At 46.6% G+C, this 20,487-nt stretch overlaps 1 protein-coding gene across 2 annotated transcripts in view; it reads left to right on the top strand.

Annotated features, from left to right (window-relative positions):
* The window catches only part of LOC115103170 (thymocyte selection-associated high mobility group box protein TOX-like), a 100,512-nt gene that overhangs the window by 73,871 nt on the left and 6,154 nt on the right, over nt 1-20,487 (top strand). For both annotated transcript variants that reach the window (XM_029623896.2, XM_029623895.2), the window contains exons 7-8: nt 4,868-4,948; nt 5,092-5,514. In XM_029623896.2, the coding sequence (XP_029479756.1) occupies nt 4,868-4,948; nt 5,092-5,514 (504 nt within the window). The remainder of the gene's footprint in view (nt 1-4,867; nt 4,949-5,091; nt 5,515-20,487) is intronic.

Below are 20,487 nucleotides of genomic sequence, written 5' to 3'. Positions count from 1 at the left end.
ACGAGTCAAAACAGGAACATTCAATGTCTTCTTGGTAATTAACTCCAGTGTAGATTTGGCCTTGTGTTTTAGGTTATTGTCCTGCTGAAAGGTGAATTCATCTTCCAGTGTCTGGTGGAAAGCAGACTGAACCAGGTTTTCCTCTAGGATTTTGCCTGTACTTAGCACTATTCCATTTATTTTAGTTACTGAAAAACTCTGCAGTCCTTAATGATTACAAGCATAAACTGATGCAGCCACGACGATGCTTGAATATATGGAGAGTGCTACTCCGTAAAGAGTTGTATTGGATTTGCCCCAAACATAACACTGTATTCAGAACTAAAAGTTAATTGCTTTGCCACGCGTTCTCCTCTCCTTGTTCGGGCGGCATTCTCCTCTCCTTGTTCGGGCGGCGTTCTCCTCTCCTTGTTCGGGCGGCGTTCTCCTCTCCTTGTTCGGGAGGCGTTCTCCTCTCCTTGTTCGGGCGGCGTTCTCCTCTCCTTGTTCGGGCGGCGTTCTCCTCTCCTTGTTCGGGCGGCGTTTTCCTCTCCTTGTTCGGGCGGCGTTCTCCTCTCCTTGTTCGGGCGGCGTTCTCCTCTCCTTGTTCGGGCGGCGTTCTCCTCTCCTTGTTCGCTCCATTTCTCATATGTCCATTTGTTTTGCCTTGTTCCCTACATACCTGGTTTTCATTCCATAACCACACTGCATGTATTAGTCCTCTGTCCCCCTCTATGTCTTTGTGTGTAATTGTTTATTGTTATGTGGATATTGTCAGGCGCCATACTTTTGTTATGTTCCGTGTTTTTGACACGTTTATGTTTTTATGTGCTGTCGTTTTTGGACCGGAATTAAAGTGTGCCTGTTTACTGCACTCTGCTCTCCTGCACCTGACTTCGCCTCCCGTACACACCCCAAACACTGTCAATGATGTTAGTATTGTGGAGTAAGCACAATGTTGCTGATCCATCCTCAGTTTTCTCCTACCACAGCCATTAAACTCTGTAACTGTTTTAAAGTCACCGTTGGCCCCATGGTGAAATCCCTGAGTTGTTTCCTTCCTCTCCGGCAACTGAGTTAGGAAGGACGTCTCTATCTTTGTTGTGACTGGGTGTATTGATCAAAGTGTAATTAATAGCTTCACCAGGCTCAAAGGGATGTTCAATGTCTGCTTTTTTTACCCATCTACCAATAGGTGCTGTTCTTTGCGAGGCATTGGAAAACCTCCCTGGTCTTTGTGGTTGAATCTGTGTTTGAAATTCACTGCTCGACTGAGAGACCTTACAGATAATTGTATGTGTGGGGGTACAGAGATGAGGTAGTCGTTCAAAAATCATGTTAAACACTTATTGCACACAGAGTGAGTCCGTGCAATTTATTATGTGACTTGTTGTGTTTACTCCTGAACTTATGTAGGCTTGCTATAAAAGGGATTGAATACTTGTTGACTCAAGACATTTCAGCCCTTCATGTTTTAAGAATTTGAAAAATTTCGAAAAAAATCATTCCACTTTGACATTATGGTGTATTGGGTGTAGGCCAGTGACAAAATATCTCAATTGAATCCATTTTAAATTCAGGCTGTATCTCAACAAAATGTGAGAATGTGGTGTTCGTAAATACTTTCTGAAGGCACTGTATATCTTTTCATTAGCGCAACGTGACTGGTTGTAATGTCTGACTGAAATACAGGACAGATCAACCCTATTTTCTAAATTAGTGGGGTTTGAAGTTGTTGGTAAAGTGCAGGACATGATTGTTTGGTTGCAGAACAAAGGGCCACAGTGCGTGACTGTACTGTACACTTCCTTGTTCGACTGCATTAAACAGGAACAGCCCAACTGATGCTATAGAATAGATTAGAATACATTAATTAGATTAGAAAAAAAACGTTATTGTCCTCACAAAAATGCTATTTGTTTTCATTTGGAATTTCAAACCTTTTCACTGTTTCACAGTAGAAGTCATTGGCTCTCCCTGGTCCTGTGGCTCTGCTACTGTGAATCATGCTACTGTGTGTTTCAACTAACAAATGGCCTCTTGACATAAGCAAATAGAAGAGCAAGCTTTTCCATTCTTATTCTATTGTAGTAAGCGCTGTGCTATTGTCCTATTACACACACGCGCACATTTTACATCCTTTACATTTAAGTCATTTAGCAGACGCTCTTATCCAGAGCCACTTACAAATTGGTGCATTCACCTTATGACATCCAGTGGAACAGTAGTTCATCTAAATCTTTTAAGGGGGTGAGAGGGATTACTTTATCCTATCCTAGGTATTCCTTAAAGAGGTGGGGTTTCAGGTGTCTCCGGAAGGTGGTGATTGACTCCGCTGTCCTGGCGTCGTGAGGGAGTTTGTTCCACCATTGGGGGGCCAGAGCAGCGAACAGTTTTGACTGGGCTGAGCGGGAACTGTACTTCCTCAGTGGTAGGGAGGCGAGCAGGCCAGAGGTGGATGAACGCAGTGCCCTTGTTTGGGTGTAGGGCCTGATCAGAGCCTGGAGGTACTGAGGTGCCGTTCCCCTCACAGCTCCGTAGGCAAGCACCATGGTCTTGTAGCGGATGCGAGCTTCAACTGGAAGCCAGTGGAGAGAGCGGAGGAGCGGGGTGACGTGAGAGAACTTGGGAAGGTTGAACACCAGACGGGCTGCGGCGTTCTGGATGAGTTGTAAGGGTTTAATGGCACAGGCAGGAGCCCAGCCAACAGCGAGTTGCAGTAATCCAGACGGGAGATGACAAGTGCCTGGATTAGGACCTGCGCCGCTTCCTGTGTGAGGCAGGGTCGTACTCTGCGGATGTTGTAGAGCATGAACCTACAGGAACGGGCCACCGCCTTGATGTTAGTTGAGAATGACAGGGTGTTGTCCAGGATCACGCCAAGGTTCTTAGCGCTCTGGGAGGAGGACACAATGGAGTTGTCAACCGTGATGGCGAGATCATGGAACGGGCAGTCCTTCCCGGGAGGAAGAGCAGCTCCGTCTTGCCGAGGTTCAGCTTGAGGTGGTGATCCGTCATCCACACTGATATGTCTGCCAGACATGCAGAGATGCGATTCTGGTCATCAGAAGGGGGAAAGGAGAAGATTAATTGTGTGTCGTCTGCATAGCAATGATAGGAGAGACCATGTGAGGTTATGACAGAGCCAAGTGACTTGGTGTATAGCGAGAATAGGAGAGGGCCTAGAACAGAGCCCTGGGGGACACCAGTGGTGAGAGCACGTGGTGTGGAGACGGATTCTCGCCACGCCACCTGGTAGGAGCGACCTGTCAGGTAGGACGCAATCCAAGCGTGGGCCGCGCCGGAGATGCCCAACTCGGAGAGGGTGGAGAGGAGGATCTGATGGTTCACAGTATCGAAGGCAGCCGATAGGTCTAGAAGGATGAGAGCAGAGGAGAGAGAGTTAGCTTTAGCAGTGCGGAGCGCCTCCGTGATACAGAGAAGAGCAGTCTCAGTTGAATGACTAGTCTTGAAGCCTGACTGATTTGGATCAAGAAGGTCATTTTGAGAGAGATAGCGGGAGAGCTGGCCAAGGACGGCACGTTCAAGAGTTTTGGAGAGAAAAGAAAGAAGGGATACTGGTCTGTAGTTGTTGACATCGGAGGGATCGAGTGTAGGTTTTTTCAGAAGGGGTGCAACTCTCGCTCTCTTGAAGACGGAAGGGACGTAGCCAGCGGTCAGGGATGAGTTGATGAGCGAGGTGAGGTAAGGGAGAAGGTCTCCGGAAATGGTCTGGAGAAGAGAGGAGGGGATAGGGTCAAGCGGGCAGGTTGTTGGGCGGCCGGCCGTCACAAGACGCGAGATTTCATCTGGAGAGAGAGGGGAGAAAGAGGTCAGAGCACAGGGTAGGGCAGTGTGAGCAGAACCAGCGGTGTCGTTTGACTTAGCAAACGAGGATCGGATGTCGTCGACCTTCTTTTCAAAATGGTTGACGAAGTCATCTGCAGAGAGAGGAGGGGGAGGGGGAGGAGGATTCAGGAGGGAGGAGAAGGTTGCAAAGAGCTTCCTAGGGTTAGAGGCAGATGCTTGGAATTTAGAGTGGTAGAAAGTGGCTTTAGCAGCAGAGAGAAAAGAGGAAAATGTAGAGAGGAGGGAGTGAAAGGATGTCAGGTCCGCAGGGAGGCGAGTTTTCCTCCATTTCCGCTCGGCTGCCCGGAGCCCTGTTCTGTGAGCTCGCAATGAGTCGTCGAGCCACGGAGCGGGAGGGGAGGACCGAGCCGGCCTGGAGGATAGGGGACATAGAGAGTCAAAGGATGCAGAAAGGGAGGAGAGGAGGGTTGAGGAGTCAGAATCAGGAGATAGGTTGGAGAAGGTTTGAGCAGAGGGAAGAGATGATAGGATGGAAGAGGAGAGAGTAGCGGGGGAGAGAGAGCGAAGGTTGGGACGGCGCGATACCATCCGAGTAGGGGCAGTGTGGGAAGTGTTGGATGAGAGCGAGAGGGAAAAGGATACAAGGTAGTGGTCGGAGACTTGGAGGGGAGTTGCAATGAGGTTATATTTTCCTTCCTTCCTGCCCCTCCCCTCCATCTCTCTACCTGAACATACACAGAAACACATTCTTATGCAAACACGCACACACCTCCAGAGGGTGTGTGAGGGTGGATGTTTGTCTGAGGACAGGACAATGTACTTCCTGGAGAGAGACCAGATTTATTATCGGTAAATAATGACACCCAGACAGACAGATGGATGGATAGTGAAGAAGAACAATCTAGTCCTGTATAAATTGGAAACCTTTTGAGTATTATCCAGATGCCCCAACTACAGCTATTATGCTTTATGAAGCATTATAACACATTCATGACAAAAACACTAACCCCATTAAAAAAGAGAAAGAATTGGCAACCAAAGTGCAAATGTTTACTGTTCTTTCTTGGTGTTTTTATAGGTGTATAAAAAGAAGACAGAGACGGCCAAGAAGGAGTACCTGAAACAGCTGGCTGCGTACAGAGCGAGCCTGCTCTCACAGGTAGGGACCCAGACATAAACATGTCTTCATGAGAGCTGTGGTCAGTTGATTCTCTATGACTGTATGACTCTGATAAGGTAACACTGTTACACTCTTTACCCTCTTCCATCTCTGTCTTTCCTGTTCTCTCTCCCCTCCTTCAGAGTTACATTGATCCAGGTGAAGTCAAGGTGTCCCAGGCCACCTCTATGCTGGGGCCCAAGCCCCCCGTGTTCCCCGGATCAGGCCAGCAGCACCCCCACCCCCATCACTCCCACCCCAGCCTCTACATGAGCCACCCCTACCACCACCAGAGCCACCACCCCCACCACCAGCAACAGCAGTCCCAGCAGCACCAGGCCGGCCTCAGCCCCCACCTGTCCCCCCTCCAGGGCCTCTCCAGGGGGGTGGCCCCCCGGGCCAGTGGACCCCATCCAGGAGGAGTGTCTCTGGGCAGCATGGCGGCGGCGACAACCCCTCCCCTCCAGATCAGCCCGCCCCTCCACTCCCACTCTCACCTAGGAATGCACCACCAGCAACAGCTCAGCGGACACCCGCTGTCTCTGCACTCGCCCTCCATGGCCCAGGTGAGTTCAACACACAAACACACACTCATGGCCCAGGTGAGTTCAACACACAAACACACACACTCATGGCCCAGGTGAGTTCAACACACAAACACACACTCATGGCCCAGGTGAGTTCAACACACAAACACACACTCATGGCCCAGGTGAGTTCAACACACAAACACACACTCATGGCCCAGGTGAGTTCAACACACAAACACACACACTCATGGCCCAGGTGAGTTCAACACACAAACACACACTCATGGCCCAGGTGAGTTCAACACACAAACACACACTCATGGCCCAGGTGAGTTCAACACACAAACACACACTCATGGCCCAGGTGAGTTCAACACACAAACACACACACTCATGGCCCAGGTGAGTTCAACACACAAACACACACTCATGGCCCAGGTGAGTTCAACACACAAACACACACTCATGGCCCAGGTGAGTTCAACACACAAACACACACTCATGGCCCAGGTGAGTTCAACACACAAACACACACTCATGGCCCAGGTGAGTTCAACACACAAACACACACACTCATGGCCCAGGTGAGTTCAACACACAAACACACACTCATGGCCCAGGTGAGTTCAACACACAAACACACACACTCATGGCCCAGGTGAGTTCAACACACAAACACACACTCATGGCCCAGGTGAGTTCAACACACAAACACACACTCATGGCCCAGGTGAGTTCAACACACAAACACACACTCATGGCCCAGGTGAGTTCCACACTGTACATATTATGCATATTGTGGTAATACGCTTAAACATGGTCACCTACAATGTACAGCTACACACACTCACATAAACATGCATACGTGATGCAACCACATCAAATGGAGAGTGTAAGGTGTGTGTGTGTGTGTGTGTGTTATGGGTTGATGATGATGTTATACTGTATATGATTCATGTTATTTACAATTACATCCGGTCCCTTCAAGTTCCCTCAGGGCCAGAGACTGAGGGCAAGCCAGGATGTATTCATATCTGCCAGCCTGATACTGTACACACACACACACACACACACACACACACTAGGGTTGTGACTGTCATGGAATTGTGGATGGCGGTAATTGGCCAGCCAAATGACTGTGGTCTACGTAATAACCTTTAGAATAGCAATTATTTTCTTCTTCACATTTTATCCTTTCCTCCGCTTCTGACCACATGTGCTGCCATAGAAATAGAATGAATAGAATGGGAATCCCATTCAAGTCAATGATGGCATAATGGGTGGACTGGCGGCCATTGAGAGTGTACACATAGGAGCAAAGCAGGAAGTGTACCCATCAATATGTGCTGTGATTTGTTGATTCAACTCAACTGACATTACAGAAAATACATTCCGTTGCATGAGCCACATCAGTTAACATCAATTTGAATGAACATTCTACATTACCAAGGAAATGATTCCATCACAATATCAGGCAGCCGTTGCAAGTGTACCCATGAGTTTATTCCATTCTATTCATCGCTTGCTTCAACATCTTGCATGTTTCAGCAAGGGGCAACAAAGTATCATCATGTTGTTAAGAGTCCATGTTATACCAGAAATGGACTAAATCACTCAGATGCCCGGCTGTCCCATCTTCAGTCAGCTGTTTCTCCCCCTCACAAAATGTTGTTGAATATATTTTTAAGTGGTTATGAAGGTTATTTTATTTTCATGGCGGTCTTTATCCATAACCGTAGGTTATATGGTAATCGTGCCATCCCTAACACACACACACACACAATCCCCCATGTTCCATTTTCTCCCAGTAATAAACAAATGCATTAGGCTGATAATGTGATATAAGGATGCCAACAGCAGCACATTGAGATTGATGAATGCATCAGTGGTGGAGACAAAACACCAGGCAGGCAGGGCTATCTGATGAAGCCAGTCTAGCAGACAGGACAGGACACACACACACACACACAGGAAATGAGATGAGTTCTCTGTAGAGGCTAGTCAACAACACAGATTGGAAGAGCATCTCTCTCTCATATATATAGAGAATACATACAAGAATACAAAATGGAGCTCAATGGGCTAATTTCCTCACTAATGCAACAGAAGTTGTGCATTGTCCTGGAAATAAAATACAAACACACCAACAAACAAAGAAAATAATGAATAAACCAATCAACCACAGAACAGTTGTGTTAGAGAGAGGACTGTGGGAGGGACACATCTAACTGTCTATACTTTCCAGGTCCATACCCAAACAGTTCGAACTACTAATTAAAAAAATTACTCTCTCCATAAATAAGTCTCTCACTGTTGCCGCCTGCTACCGACCCCCCTCAGCTCCCAGCTGTGCCCTGGACACCATTTGTGAATTGATCGCCCCCCATCTAGCTTCAGAGTTTGTTCTGTTAGGTGACCTAAACTGGGATATGCTTAACACCCTGGCAGTCCTACAATCTAAACTAGATGCCCTCAATCTCACACAAATCATCAAGGAACCCACCAGGTAAATCTGTAAACAAGGGCACCCTCATAGACATTATCCTGACCAACTGGCCCTGCAAATACACCTCCGCTGTCTTCAATCAGGATCTCAGTGATCACTGCCTCATTGCCTGTATCCGCTACGGGTCTGCAGTCAAACGACCACCCCTTATCACTGTCAAACGCTCCCTAAAACACTTCTGCGAGCAGGCCTTTCTAATCGACCTGGCCCGGGTATCCTGGAAGGATATTGACCTCATCCCGTCAGTTGAGGATGCCTGGTCATTCTTTAAAAGTCACTACCTCACCATCTTAGATAAGCATGCTCCGTTCAAAAAATGCAGAACTAAGAACAGATATAGCCCTTGGTTCACTCCAGACCTGACTGCCCTCGACCAGCACAAAAACATCCTGTGGCGGACTGCAATAGCATCGAATAGTCCCCGCGATATGCAACTGTTCAGGGAAGTCAGGAACCAATACACTCAGTCAGTCAGGAAAGCAAAGGCCAGCTTTTTCAAGCAACAATTTGCATCCTGTAGCTCTAACCCACAAAAGTTCTGGGACACTGTAAAGTCCATGGAGAACAAGAGCACCTCCTCCCAGCTGCCCACTGCACTGAGGCTAGGTAACACGGTCACCACTGATAAATCCATGATAATTGAAAACTTCAACAAGCATTTCTCAACGGCTGGCCATGCCTTCCTCCTGGCTACTCCAACCTCGGCCAACAGCTCCGCCCCCCCCGCAGCTACTCGCCCAAGCTTCCCCAGATTCTCCTTTACCCAAATCCAGATAGCAGATGTTCTGAAAGAGCTGCAAAACCTGGACCCGTACAAATCAGCTGGTCTTGACAATCTGGACCCTCTATTTCTGAAACTATCCGCCGCGATTGTCGCAACCCCTATTACCAGCCTGTTCAACCTCTCTTTCATATCATCTGAGATCTCCAAGGATTGGAAAGCTGCCGCAGTCATCCCCCTCTTCAAAGGGGGAGACACCCTGGAACCAAACTGTTACAGACCTATATCCATCCTGCCCTGCCTATCTAAGGTCTTCGAAAGCCTAGTCAACAAACAGATCACTGACCTTCTCGAATCCCACCGTACCTTCTTCGCTGTGCAATCTGGTTTCCGAGCCGGTCACAGGTGCACCTCAGCCACGTTCAAGGGACTAAACAATATCATAACCGCCATCGATAAAAGACAGTACTGTGCAACCGTCTTCATCGACCTGGCCAAGGCTTTCGACTCTGTCAATCACCATATTCTTATCGGCAGACTCAGTAGCCTCGGTTTTTCTAATGACTGCCTTGCCTGGTTCACCAACTACTTTGCAGACAGAGTTCAGTGTGTCAAATCGGAGGGCATGTCGTCCGGTCCTCTGGCAGTCTCTATGGGGGTGCCACAGGGTTCAATTCTCGGGCCGACTATTTTCTTTGTATATATCAATGATGTTGCTCTTGCTGCGGGCGATTCCCTGATCCACCTCTATACAGACGACACCATTCTGTATACTTCTGGCCCTTCCTTGTGTCACGAACCGGCTCAAAGCCCGTAACAAAGGGAGACAACGTGGAGATAATGAGTAGCAAAATATGTATTTATTACCTAAAGCAACTAAGTATAATAGACAATGGTGTGTGTAATCAGTAATCAGTAGTGTAAGTGAGTGTTTTGCATGCATGAATGTGATAATGCAGGGTGATGAAAGGTGCCAAAGCAAACAAACAAACAAACGGCCACCAAGAACCACAACACAATCTACAGAGGGTGTCTGCATGGAGAGAGTCTCCTCCATGAATGGGGAAGTGGTGTATTTATCCTGGGAGACACCGGGCCCAGGTGTTTCCCATGTAGCTGACGACCCTCCCAACTCCGCCCACCAGCATCCTAATAAGGAAATAACAGAGAGAATACGGCAGACAGAGTGGGAGGGTCGTCACATCCCCCCCCCATAAAACCGGGGACCAACAAGGACCCCGGAACAAAATACCAGCCTCTAAGTTCCAAATTGACACAGCTTCTGCCCCACAAATTGATGAGGGTTTACGTGTTCACACTTACAATTTGCCCCAGCCAACCTCCTCCCCAGACCTCAGCGACCTTCGCACAGGAAGCAACATTTAAGAGGAAAGAAGAAAACAAGACCAGGAGGAGCAGACAGGACAGAGAGAACATGACAATACGAAACAATGGTCAGTCACGTAAACATTAGGAACAGGGCGCACGAGAGAGCGCATCAGCAATCACGTTTTCAGTCCCCCGGATGTGCCTCACATCGAGATGGAATGATTGTAAAAATAAACACCATCGCATTATCCTCTGGTTTGGACACATCATGGACCTCAAAAAGTGAGGGGTTATGGTCGGTGTAGACCACAATAGGTACTACCCCGACCCGACATACACTTCGAAGTGTTGTAGTGCCCAAATTAATGCTAGCGCTTCCTTTTCAATAACCGAATAGTTCAACTGATAATCGTTAAACTTTTTGGAAAAAACTAACAGGCCTCTCAATCCCAGACACATCTGCTTGCAGCAAAACTGCACCTGCCCCCACATGACTAGCATCCACCTGCAAGGTAAATGACAAATCCATGCAAGGAGCAGCCAGCACTGGAGTTGAGGTAAGCAACCTCTTTGCCTCTTCAAAAGCGTGTTGACAACGAGTAGACCAAACATAAACAGCCTTAGCTTTCAGCATATCTGTCAAGGGAGCGACCACAGTAGAGAAGTTATTACAAAAACTACGGTAATAACCAATCATGCCCAAGAAACGCATCAGTTCCTTTTTAGTAGTTGGTGGTGGAAAAGCATCAATAGCCACCACTTTAGCCCGAACAGGACGCACTTCACCCTGCCCAACCATTTTTCCAAGGTATGTAACGGTCGCCTGAGCAAACTCACATTTTGCCAGATTGATTGTGAGGCGACCCGCAGCCAGACGTTCGAACAAGGCTTGAATACGGGACAGATGTTCTTCCCAAGTATCTGCATAGATCACTACATCGTCCAAATAAACCGCGCACCCGGTCAGACCGGCGACAACCCTGTTCATAAGTCGCTGAAAAGTGGCAGGTGCATTGCGCAGACCGAAACTCATAACTGAATACGAGTACAGACCAAAGGGTGTAATAAAGGCAGAGATTTCACGTGCCCTACTCGTCAGTGGCACCTGCCAATAGCCTTTTAACAGGTCAAATTTGCTCACAAACTTAGCTGCACCGACTTGATCAACACAGTCCTCCATCCGAGGAAGAGGAAATGAATCTGGCTTTGTGACACTGTTTACCTTACGGTAGTCCGTACAAAGACGGTTTGTTCCATCCGGTTTACTGACCAAGATACAGGGAGAAGCCCAACTGGAGAAAGAAGGCTCTGCTATCTTACTCTCCAGCATGTACTTGACCTCAGCATCCAGACAACGTAGTTTCTCTGAAGAAACTCTATAGAAGCGCTGACGAATGGGGTCAGCACCTCCAATGTCAATATCATGTTCTATTAATCATGTTCTATTGTACGTGTAGGTGTATCAGAAAACAAACCTGGAAATCTCCGAATCAGACCAACTATCTCTTTCCGCCCATCAACAGGTAGGTGAGTGAGAAGACTGTCTAAAATATCCAGTGTTTCTGAATTTTTCAATCTACCCTGCAATATACAATCGTCAGGACCAGGAACATCTTCCTCCTCATGCACAGATCTAGCACGACAAGAACCCAAGGAAACAACGGTATCAGCCAAAAGAACAGGTTTACCGTCCTCTGTAGAATCCCACTGTTCAGTCTCAGAGGAACGTGCATAATAGTGTTTTAACAGATTTACATGGCACAGCTGGTGTGCTTTCCTCCGTTCTGGAGTGGCAACTAGATAATTTTGCTCAGTGCACTGGCGCACCACTGTATATGGACCTTGAAACTTGGCTTGAAAAGGAGAACCAACAATTGGCAGCAGAGCAAGAACCTGGTCACCTGGACTAAAGTGACAAGGCTCAGTTCGGCGATCAAATATGCCCTTCATCCTCTCCTGTGAAGATGATAACTTCTCTTTAGCCATTTCACCAGCGGCATACAGCCGTCGCCGGAAATCACACACATACGATAACAGGGACTGAGGAGGCTCGGGAGACTTCCAGTCATCCTGGAGAACAGATAAAAGTCCACGCACCCTATGTCCAAACACAAGGTCATTTGGACTGAAACCTGTGCTCTCCTGTGAAACTTCCCTAGCAGCTAACAGTAACCAAGGCAACCCCTCCTCCCAATCCTTATCCATCTCAGTACAATAAGCTCTCAACAAAGACTTTAGTGTTTGATGGAAACGTTCCAGTGCTCCTTGACTTTGCGCGTGATTGGCGCTAGACAAATTGTGTTTAATATGGAGCTGTTGAAGAACCTGACCAAACAGATTAGAGGTAAAATTAGATCCTTGATCACTCTGAATGACCTTAGGGATTCCAAACAATGAGAGAAACTGAGTCAAAGCTTTTAACACCGATTTAGTCGTGATAGATCGGAGAGGATAGGCAGCAGGAAACCTAGTGGTCTGACACATCACAGTGAACAGGTAACTACTACCCTTTTTAGAACGAGGCAGAGGACCCACACAGTCAATAATCAGATACTCAAAAGGTTGGCTGAGTACAGGAATAGGAAACAATGGTACTGGTTTAATAGCTTGATTAGGCTTACCAGTTAATTGACAGGTGTGACAAGTTTTGATAAAATCAGAAACATCCCTCTTTAATCTAGGCCAAAAGAAATGTCTTAATATGCGATTGTAGGTTTTCCTCACCCCCATATGTCCAGCCACGTCGCTGTGAGAAGTTTCCAACACCAACTCACGAAGCTTAACTGGTACAACAACCTGACTAATTGCCTCCCCCAGAAAAACACTATCATGAGACACCCACTTTCTCATCAGGACATCCTCTTGGAGAAAATAGCCATGGGCGACACCTCCCAACTGTTCTATAGGCACAATTTGATCACGCAACTCTTCCAACGTGGGGTCATCCCGTTGCGCATTGATTAGATCTGAGCGGGTTACAGATAACGGGATAACAGGGAAAACAGTGACATACTTTGTATTATTATCATTAGTCGGCGCAGTGACCAGTTCGCCACGGCTCATAGAACGTGTCACTGCACACGCAGAGAACACCTCTGGGAAACTCTGTACACTCTCATCAGGAATCCCAACAAATGACGGCTTAGTGGAAACCACTAGAGATGGAAACACGACAGGCCATACACGCTCACCAGCCAAGTTATTCCCAAGGATAACATCGATACCCTCAATAGGCAACGAAGGACGCACACCCACAACAACTTCACCCTTCACCAGCCCACAATCCAACATCAGTTTATGCAATGGAACTGACAGAATGTTCAAACCTATTCCCCTAATTAGAACACTATTCCCGAATCAGTCTCAGCAGAAAAGGGTAACACAGACTCCAACACAAATGATTCAGAGGCACCTGTGTCTCTCAGGATCTTCACTGGCACTAGGTCTTTACTTCCTAACATAGACACAAAACCTTCTGTAATGAAAGGTAAATAGTCTGGATCAATATGGACTTTCACATTCTCCTGGGCCTGAGGAAATGAGTCATGAATGAACTGATGTGGAACAGGTGCAGCTAATGCAGTAGGCTTAGATTTAGCGTAAGCACCCTTTGACCTGAGAAGTGGACATTCGTTTTTCCAATGCCCTGAACCTTGACAGTAGTGACACTCATGCCCAAAGTCAGCTTTACCATGGGAGTCAGGTTCAACCCTAGTTGAATAGAACTCTGCCCGAGAACCAAAGTATCTCGGTGAGCGAAGCCCAAATCTATCCGAACGCCCCCACTCTTTCCGAATAAGGGGTTCTGCAAAGACACTTTTGTGAGTCAACACATACTCGTCTGCCAAAACTGCAGCTTCAGCAACATTCTTTACTTTCTGTTCATTAATATACGTGGCAATACGATCAGGAATTGTGTCCTTAAATTGCTCTAACATAATCAGATCACACAGCCCTTGGAAAGTCACAACTGCAGAGGCGGAACACCAGCGATTAAACTGTAAAGACAACTGTCGCGCAAACTCAACATGAGTCTGGTTATCATCCCTTTTTAAAGTTCTAAATCGTTGGCGGTAAGCCTCAGGGACCAATTCATAAATCTGTAACACAGCTGTTTTAACTTAATCATAACTGGCACTATCGTGTACACTAAGAGCTGAATATGCTTCCTGCGCTTTACCAGTCAGCACACACTGCAACATTAAAGTGCGGTCAGAATCAGGCCAACTCCTAGCGTTAGCAACCCGCTCAAACAACGAAAAGAATGTCTCGGGGTCCCTTTCATTAAACCGAGGCAATAACCGTAAGTTCCCAACAATATCAAATGTCTCTGGGGCACGACCAAAAGCGGAACTACCCCTAGGTAAATCTGGGTCACCTTCCCAAAACAAACTCTCCCCTGAGATCTTTCCTTCCCTAACCAACTCTATACGTTCTTGTTGCAATTTGATTTTAGCACGCTCCATATCTTGTTTAAATGCCAATTCCTTTTCATATTTTACACGATCATGCTCTAGCTTCTCACGATCATGCTGCCGATCATGCTCTCTCTTCTCACGATCATGCTCCAGCTGTAACAAAAGCAGTTCTTTCTGCTGTTCAAAAAGAAGGCTACCAGGACTAACCGATGGAATGTCCATTGTAACGTTATGGGGAGACGACAAATCCTCAGCAGAGGCTGGCCCAGTGGTAACTTCTAGAATACCACTCTCCATCAGATTGGCCTTCAATATCAACCTAATAGAATTCTTTAGACGTGTATCACTAATCTCAACCTTGTAGTGTTCCGCGACCTTCAACAGCTGTTCTTTAGTACCTAAATCTAACAATTCCTCTGATGGAGAGCGAATGAACTTATCTACATAAGACGCCATAATCACACAAAAAAAAAAATTCTGGCTCTTCCCTTCTGCTGAGCACACCAGACCACAACCCGAGAATTGACCCTGAGTACCACAGAAGAGAGATGACATACGGAGCTTCCCCAAAACCTACAATAACTCAACCCTAGTCTTCGTGCAGATTTGCGGTGGGAATTTACGCACTGTAGCCCGCTGGCAAGGAAATAGAACTCCCCAGCATGCTGGCAAATTCCACCAAGCCACGGATGTGCCCCCGAGACAACTGCTCAGTCCACAGACACCACACAAAAATAACAAACATTAACCATGCCCAACATATTCCAAAAAATGAAACACGTCGCTAAACCTATCAGGGGAAAAAGGCTATAGCTCCGGGTAGCAAGTTCCACTACCCTACCCAAATCTCCCACCGAGGTACACAGCAGATTACTCACCTCAGACTGATGTCCCAACAGAAAGTAGAACAAGAGTTCAGGCTAGGCAGGGCCTGGAAACTAACCATTATAGTCTCTCCAACACAGCACACAAACCAAACAACAAAAGGCAACCAATACTGGGCCTATCAAACACAATATGCAACCCAAACACGTACCTCCACGGTCTCCCAAACCAATAGTTCAAATATCCCGGACGAGCCCCCACTTGTCACGAACCGGCTCAAAGCCCGTAACAAAGGGAGACAACGTGGAGATAATGAGTAGCAAAATATGTATTTATTACCTAAAGCAACTAAGTATAATAGACAATGGTGTGTGTAATCAGTAATCAGTAGTGTAAGTGAGTGTTTTGCATGCATGAATGTGATAATGCAGGGTGATGAAAGGTGCCAAAGCAAACAAACAAACAAACGGCCACCAAGAACCACAACACAATCTACAGAGGGTGTCTGCATGGAGAGAGTCTCCTCCATGAATGGGGAAGTGGTGTATTTATCCTGGGAGACACCGGGCCCAGGTGTTTCCCATGTAGCTGACGACCCTCCCAACTCCGCCCACCAGCATCCTAATAAGGAAATAACAGAGAGAATACGGCAGACAGAGTGGGAGGGTCGTCACACTTGGACACTGTGCTATCTAACCTCCAAACGAGCTTCAATGCCATACAACACTCCTTCCGTGGCCTCCAACTGCTCTTAAACGCTAGTAAAACCAAATGCATGCTTTTCAACCGTTTGCTGCCTGCACCCGCACGCCCGACATCACCACCCTGGACGGTTCCGACCTAGAATATGTGGACATCTATAAGTACCTAGGTGTCTGGCTAGACTGTAAACTCTCCTTCCAGACTCATATCAAACATCTCCAATCTCAAATCAATTCTAGAGTCGGCTTTCTATTCCGCAACAAAGCCTCCTTCACTCACGCCGCCAAACTTACCCTAGTAAAACTGACTATCCTACCGATCCTCAACTTCGGCGATGTCATCTACAAAATAGCTTCCAATACTCTACTCAGCAAACTGGATGCAGTTTATCACAGTGCCATCCGTTTTGTTACTAAAGCACCTTATACCACCCACCACTGCGACCTGTATGCTCTAGTCGACTGGTCCTCACTACATATTCGTCGCCAGACCCACTGGCTCCAGGTCATCTACAAGTCCATGCTAGGTAAAGCTCCGTCTTATCTCAGTTCACTGGTCACGATGGCAACACCCATCCGTAGCACGCGCTCCAGCAGGTGTATCTCACTGATCATCCCTAAAGCCAACACCTCATTTGGCCGCCTTTCCTTTCCTTCCAGTTCTCTGCTGCCTGTGACTGGAACGAATTGCAAAAATCACTGAATTTGGAGACTTTTATCTCCCTCACCAACTTTAAACATCTGCTATCTGAGCAGCTAACCGATCGCTACAGCTGTACATAGTCTATTGGTAAATAGCCCACCCAATTTACCTACCTCATCCCCATACTGTTTTTATTTATTTACTTTTCTGCTCTTTTGCACACCAATATCTCTACCTGTACATGACCATCTGATAATTTATCACTCCAGTGTTAATCTGCTAAATTGTAATTATTCGCCTACCTCCTCTGTTCACACTGCTATGCTTTATCTTGGCCAGGTCGTAGTTGTAAATGAGAACTTGTTCTCAACTAGCCTACCTGGTTAAATAAAGGTGAAATAAAATAAAAAATAAAAATTCCCTATAGTGTACTACTTTTGACCAGAGTTCCATAGGTTGGTGTTATTTGAGACGGACATTAGTTTGATAAGGGGACCAGGTCGTTATGGAAACAGCTATGCAGGGGAACAGGTGACAGACCTCTTCAGTGAGAAAGAAACATACCTTCTGATTTCGTGTCCGTGTTACCTAGAATGAACAACAAAACAACATTTACGTTTGAGTTATTTAGCAGACGCTCTTATCCAGAGCAACTTTCAGTAGTGAGCGCAGACCTTTTTTATACTGGTCCCGCGTGGGAATCGAACCCAAAACCCTGCCGTTGCAAGCGCCGTGCTCAACTGAGCAACCCGTGGGAGGGTTTGTGGGAGATTCTAGGTAAAGGCGATGTGGTGAATTATCATTTTTTACTGTGATGTGGCTTTCAAGCCTAACTCTCTATGCCACTCACGTCCTAGACGAGTTATATCAATATAAAAAAGGCTACTCAACCTATCCTAGTAGTTTGACTGTGTCTAATCTCGGTTAACCCAGAACTAAAAGCTCACGGAATTTGGTTATGTTTACATAGTCTGTCCAGTGTCCACGAGAGATTAGACTGTCCTACCACTCTCACCTGTCCAATGTGTTAGATGACTTAACCTTCTTAGAAGAACATAACAGAAAGATAGTGTCTTTATGCTGTAGCTTTGAGATTGTAGACTCTAGGTATTCAGTAAGCATTGTGGGAATCGTTGTTTTCTTTAAAGAGAGGAACTGCCATTTGTCTCTTTATCTCTGCTCAGCAGGCAAATGAACTGTTGCTGTGGCTGATCGAACATTTATTTGAGGAGAGGGGGAGGAGGTTGTGGAGGGGTGCCTAAGTCTTCATACGGATTAGAATATGAATTTGTCTGAAGTCCAATTTGAGATGAGCTGCCTGTATGGGGCTGCCTGTATGGGGCTGCCTGTATGGGGCTGCCTGTATGGCTGTGCCAGTCCGTGGAGATAATAGGGGAAGAATGGTTAAACGGAGGTTTGGGTTTGGTTGCCACTAAGCCCCCAGCGCTCAGATCCCTCTTTTATTGGGGACTTTTAAATCCCGCGGGGAGTAATAATCCTTCCTCGCTCAATTTTGCATATTTTGTTAGAGAGAGAGCGCAAACAAAAAAAACATCAGGGCTCAAACTTTTCCCCTGAGCTAAGCGAGTAGGGAAGGGGGAGTATGAGGAGGTGGGGGAAAGGGGGAGAGGGAGGGAAAGAGAGAGATACAAAAGGGGCAGATGGGGCCTTTGTGATGGAGTGAAGGAGAAGAATTTGTGGAACAATGCCTGAATAGGTGAGAGTCTGAGGAGGGGGAAGAGAACTCAGCCACCTGCTGTCCCCTCTCTGTCCCCTCTCTTTTAGAGAAGGGTTTGTAGCGTAGCGCCCAGATTAACTTCCCTTTCATACGCTCTGTCTCTCTCTCTCTCTCTCTCCTCTATCTGTCCCACTTCTCCCTCCCCCCCCCAAAAAAAAATAAAAACTCTTCAAGAAACCCCAACATTAAAATGTCTGCTCCCATAATTAAAATAACTACTCCTTTCTTACTTCCCACCTTCTGTCTCCCCCTACCCCAGCTAGCTAGGGTCCACCTCCTCAGAGTACACTCACTTCTACCATGGACTCTCTACAGGGCAGCTCCGTCCAAAAACCAACTCATACATTGAGGATACTACAATACTTGCTTTATTTGCATGGATATTCTTACTTTTTTGCCGTCGCAGTATCCAACCTGACACACACAGGCTGGGTGCAGCGCAGGGACTACGGCAGAACAGCACCCCAGGAGCACTTAGGATGCACTCATGTCTATCAGAGCCTATTTGTGTCATACTATAACTTAACATGGGTGGTGATTATATAATTCACAGATTCTTATATAGTGTATCTGTGTACAGTACTGCTATAGAGAATTCTACAATACTTTCCCATCCATAGTATCCACGGATCAGTTATCCAAGTTATATCAATCAATTAAATGTATTTATAAAGCCCTTCTTACATCAGTTGATGTCTCATAGTGCTGTACAGAAACCCAGCCTAAAACCCCAAACAGCAAGCAATGCAGGTGTAGAAGCAAGGTGGCTAGGAGAAACTCCCTAGAAAGGCCAGAACCTAGGAAGAAACCTAGAGAGGAACCAGGCTATGAGGGGTGTTCAGTCCTGTTCCGGATGGAGATTATAACAGAACATGGCCAAGATGTTCAAATGTTCATAGATGACCAGCAGGGTCAAATAATAATAATCACAGTGGTTGTCGAGGGTGCAACAGGTCAGCACCTCAGGAGTATAATGTCAGTTGGCTTTGCATAGCCGATCATTCAGAGTATCTCTACCGCTCCTGCTGTCTCTAGAGAGTTGAAAACAGCAGGTCTGGGACAGGTAGCACGTCTGGTGAACAGGTCAGGGTTCCATAGCCGCAGGCAGAACAGTTGAAACTGGAGCAGCAGCACGGCCAGGTGGACTGGGGACAGCAAGGAGTCATCAGGCCAAGTAGTCCTGAGGCATGGTCCTAGGGCTCAGGTCCTCCGAGAGAGAGAAAGAAAGAAAGAGAGAAAGAAAGAGAGAAAAAGAGAGAGAGAGAGAACTAGAGAGCATACTTAAATTCACACAGAACACTGGATAAGACAGGAAAAATACTCCAAATATAACAGACTGACCCTAGCCCCCCGACACATAAACTACTGCAGCATAAATACTGGAGGCTGAGACAGGAGGGGTCGGGAGATACCGTGGCCCCATCTGACGATACACCCAGGGCCAAACAGGCAGGATATAACTTCACCCACTTTGCTAAAGCACAGCCCCCACACCACTAGAGGGATATCTTCAACCACCAACTTACCATCCTGAGATGGTCTGATGTTCTTACACATTCCTGCACGTGACTTGATTTGGCTGTTATAGGTTTTGTAAGAGACATCATTGTCATGGGAATTGCGTGCTGTGGACTCGGACTCCATAACAACTTGTGAGATTCTAACCATCTGTATGTACAGTGAATTCAGAAAAGTATTTACACTTTCCGAATGGTGTTGACCCCATTACTTTTTCCACATTTTGTTACGTTACAGCCTCATTATAAAATGGATGAAATACATTTTTTTCCCTCATCAATCTACACACAATACCCCATAATGACAAAGCAAAAACATTATTATATATATTTTTTATGTATTAAAAATAAAAACCAAGATGATGGAGGTCACTGTGTTCTTGGGGACCTACAATGCTGCAGACATGTTTTGGTACCCTTCCCCAGATCTGTGCCTCGACACAATCCTGCCTTGGAGCTCTATGGACAATTCCTTCAACCTCATGGCTTGGTTTTTGCTCTGACATGCAGTGTCAACTGTGGGTCCTTATATAGAGAGTTGTGCCTTTCCAAATCATGTCCAATCAATTGAATTTACCACAGGTGGACTCCAATCAAGTTGTAGAAACATC

The sequence above is a fragment of the Oncorhynchus nerka genome, linkage group LG20 (assembly GCF_034236695.1).
Source record: "Oncorhynchus nerka isolate Pitt River linkage group LG20, Oner_Uvic_2.0, whole genome shotgun sequence".
Taxonomy (NCBI): domain Eukaryota; kingdom Metazoa; phylum Chordata; class Actinopteri; order Salmoniformes; family Salmonidae; genus Oncorhynchus; species Oncorhynchus nerka.
This window is presented reverse-complemented; position numbering and strand designations above follow the sequence as displayed.